Here is a 3018-nt window from a genome sequence, read left to right as displayed (position 1 = left end):
CATGTGTCCTCTGATCCGTCCAGCTCTTCCTGGCCACCTCCCATGCTCGCCACATGTCCCTGGGCTGGTGGCACTATTAGCAGACCAAGCAGGCTGTGGTGCCCCAGAGGTGACTGCACATGGGCTGAGCTGCACAGCGTGGGAAGTAAATCCAGCTGGGTTGGGATCAGTGCTGCTAATCCCACTTACTATGGTCTGTCGTTCTGGCAGGTGCTCAGAAAGAGCAGGGAACATTGCCAAGGACACTAGGGGTTTCCCGGTGTCTTTCTAGATCCAGCTGGTGATAACTTTGTAAGGGTGACATTAATCTCTCTGCAACCTCCCTTCCCTGTGCATGCTGGTACTCCACAGAATCCCACAGGAATTATGACATTCTTCTTTGGTGACAAGATCTTGGGCATTTTCTCTCTTTTTTGGCCTCCAGTCACTGCCTGCCCTGGGCACATGCTGCCCATGGAGAACACCTGGGCTCTCCACACAGCTCAACGTTCATGTCCTGGAGGCTGTCCTCTGCCCTGCCACATTTGGGACGGTCATGGCTCTGTATCTCAGTGACCTTTCACCATCTCCACTGTCATCAGACACCAGCAGGCTGCTCCTAAATCCTACCTGTGGTCTCTCACAGCTCACACAATGACCTATTTCTCTCCCAGATCCATGCAGCAACAGGCCTTCCAGGGAGCAGCTACACAGCCCTGATCTTGGCACCAGCTTTGAATGACTAGCCAAATCTTCAGGCAGTGCACTGGGGACACCCCATTTTATTACACAGATGAGTCAGTGATGATGTGCTCTTAGACAGACTTTTACAGAACCTCAACAGTAAACAGAGCAGTGTTTACTGTACATCCTCAGTAAAAGGATGTACAAAAAGGAAGTACCTCCTCAGTAAAAGGATGATGAATAAATGACTTCTTTTTTTTTTTTTTTTTAGAACATTATAAATGCAAGTGGCACTGAAGATAACAATAGCTATAATGATAACAATACAAGGATCAAGACTGCAAGAGGATATGCAGAAAGTCATTTCTGGAGAAAGAAGGGAAAATAATCATTCTTAAGAAACATCTGTGAAATTGCTCTCCTAACAGCAACCTTGAGCTCCTGGTTCCTCATGCTGTAGATTAGAGGGTTCACTGCTGGAGGAATCACTGAGTACAGAACTGCCACCAACACATTCAAGGATGGGGAGGAGATGGAGGGAGGCTTCAGGTAGGCAAACATGGCAGTATTGAGAAAAAGGGAGACCACAAACAGGTGGGGGAGGCACATGGAAAAGGCTTTGTGCCGGCTATGCTCAGAAGGCATCCTCAGCACGGCCCTGAAGATCTGCACATATGACAGTATGATAAAAACAAAACAGCCAAATGCTAAACAGACACCAGCCAGAAGAACCCAAACTTTCCTGAAGTAGGAGTGTGAGCAAGAGAGCTTGAGGATCTGGGGGATTTCACAGAAGAACTGGTCCACAGCATTTCCTCCACAGAGGGGCAGGGAAAATGTACTGGCAGTGTGCAGCAGAGCATAGAGAACCCCACTGCCCCAGGCAGTTGCTGCCATCTGGGCACAAGCTCTGCTGCCCAGGAGGCTCCCATAGTGCAGGGGCTTGCAGATGGCAATGTAGCAGTCATAGGCCATGATGGTGAGAATTGAAAACTCTGCTGATATCAGGAAGGGATAAAGAAAGACCTGTGCAGCACATCCTGCATAGGAAATGGTCCTGGTGTCCCAGAGGGAATTGGCCATGGCTTTGGGGACAGTGGTGGAGATGCAGCCCACGTCGAGGAGGGCGAGGTTGAGGAGGAAGAAGTACATGGGGGTGTGGAGGCGGTGGTCACAGGCTACAGCGGTGAGGATGAGGCCGTTGCCCAGGAGGGCAGCCAGGTAGATGCCCAGGAAGAGCACGAAGTGCAGGAGCTGCAGCTCGCGTGTGTCTGCAAATGGCAGCAGGAGGAACTTGGTGATGGAGCTGCTGTTGGACATTTGATGCCTCTGGGTATAGAGGGCAGTCTGAAGAGAGAAAATCAGGACAACATTAGGACAGAACTCTGATCAAACCTACTCAATTTCTTATACAATCCTCCCTCCTGCCTCTCCCTTTTCAGGAAGATCTTTGCAGTTCCATTTCACAAGAGCTTGTTTGTTCTAGTTGATGCTGATTCCAGTGCCACTGGGATAAGTAGGGCGCTGGAGGAGGCAGTCCTGACCCACGCAGTTATGTAAATGAGGACATGGGCTGTTGTTGTATTAAATACAGATGAGGTATCAAACTAATTTCAGAATGCTTGCTGAAAATTCAAAAAAACTCAACATTTTTGTGAAAACCCATTGTCCAGGCTTTGGGGGTATTTTCTAGTTTCTCCACCTCATCTGAGGGGTGCATTTATGCATACAACCTTGGTGTTTGTACTCCCCAATAAGGTAGTTTTGGGGGTCCTGCGAGGCAAAGGGACTGTTCCTCAGGACAGAGTGAGGACAGCTGTTTTATCAGCCAGTCCTGGTCTCAGCTGCCCTTTGCAGGCATTTCTGGAGGATGGTTGCACTTAGGTGATCCCCTAAAAAGAACCGTAATGCTGCTGGGAAGAGATGAAGACAGATTCAAAGGGCAGATCTCCAAACCCCTCACCCATCTCACCAAACCTGAGGAGGATCTCAGCTCTCTGCTTTTCACCGTGGACACAGAGGGATCGTAGCAGCTGCCCACATGCAGCCAACCAGCAGCATTTGTATGGCCTATGTACTGAAGGGAGAGTCAGCTCCTTCCCCACATAGCATTTCTCTGAGACCCAACACTTCGGAGAAAATATGGATGATTTTTATTTAAGGACAGAACTAACACTTAGGAACATCATCATCAGATTTTGAGCTCCAGATGAATTTTCATCCCCCAAAATCTAGGGATTCCAAAGAAACTCGTGTTAAAATTTCCATGACATGGCTGGATGAGAAAAGTAGCCAAGAAGTTTGTGAGAAGGCGTTGGCGCTTCAGGGATGGGAGGGAAGTACACAAATCCCCCC

General features: G+C 48.9%; 1 protein-coding gene across 1 annotated transcript; it reads right to left on the bottom strand.

The window, feature by feature from the left end:
* Window positions 1-1023: 1023 nt before the first annotated feature.
* Window positions 1024-1638, bottom strand: LOC140000982 (olfactory receptor 14C36-like). Its single transcript, XM_072032101.1, has one exon. The coding sequence runs from the start codon at window positions 1636-1638 to the stop codon at window positions 1024-1026; it is 615 nt and encodes a 204-aa protein (XP_071888202.1).
* Between the last annotated feature and the right edge of the window lie 1380 nt (window positions 1639-3018).

The sequence above is a fragment of the Anas platyrhynchos genome, chromosome 36 (genome assembly GCF_047663525.1).
Source record: "Anas platyrhynchos isolate ZD024472 breed Pekin duck chromosome 36, IASCAAS_PekinDuck_T2T, whole genome shotgun sequence".
Classification (NCBI taxonomy): Eukaryota; Metazoa; Chordata; class Aves; order Anseriformes; family Anatidae; genus Anas; species Anas platyrhynchos.
This window is presented reverse-complemented; position numbering and strand designations above follow the sequence as displayed.

Excerpts from the sequence above, each read along its gene's own strand:
- LOC140000982 (XM_072032101.1), bottom strand. The coding sequence starts at position 1,638 with ATGGCCTATGACTGCTACATTGCCATCTGCAAGCCCCTGCACTATGGG.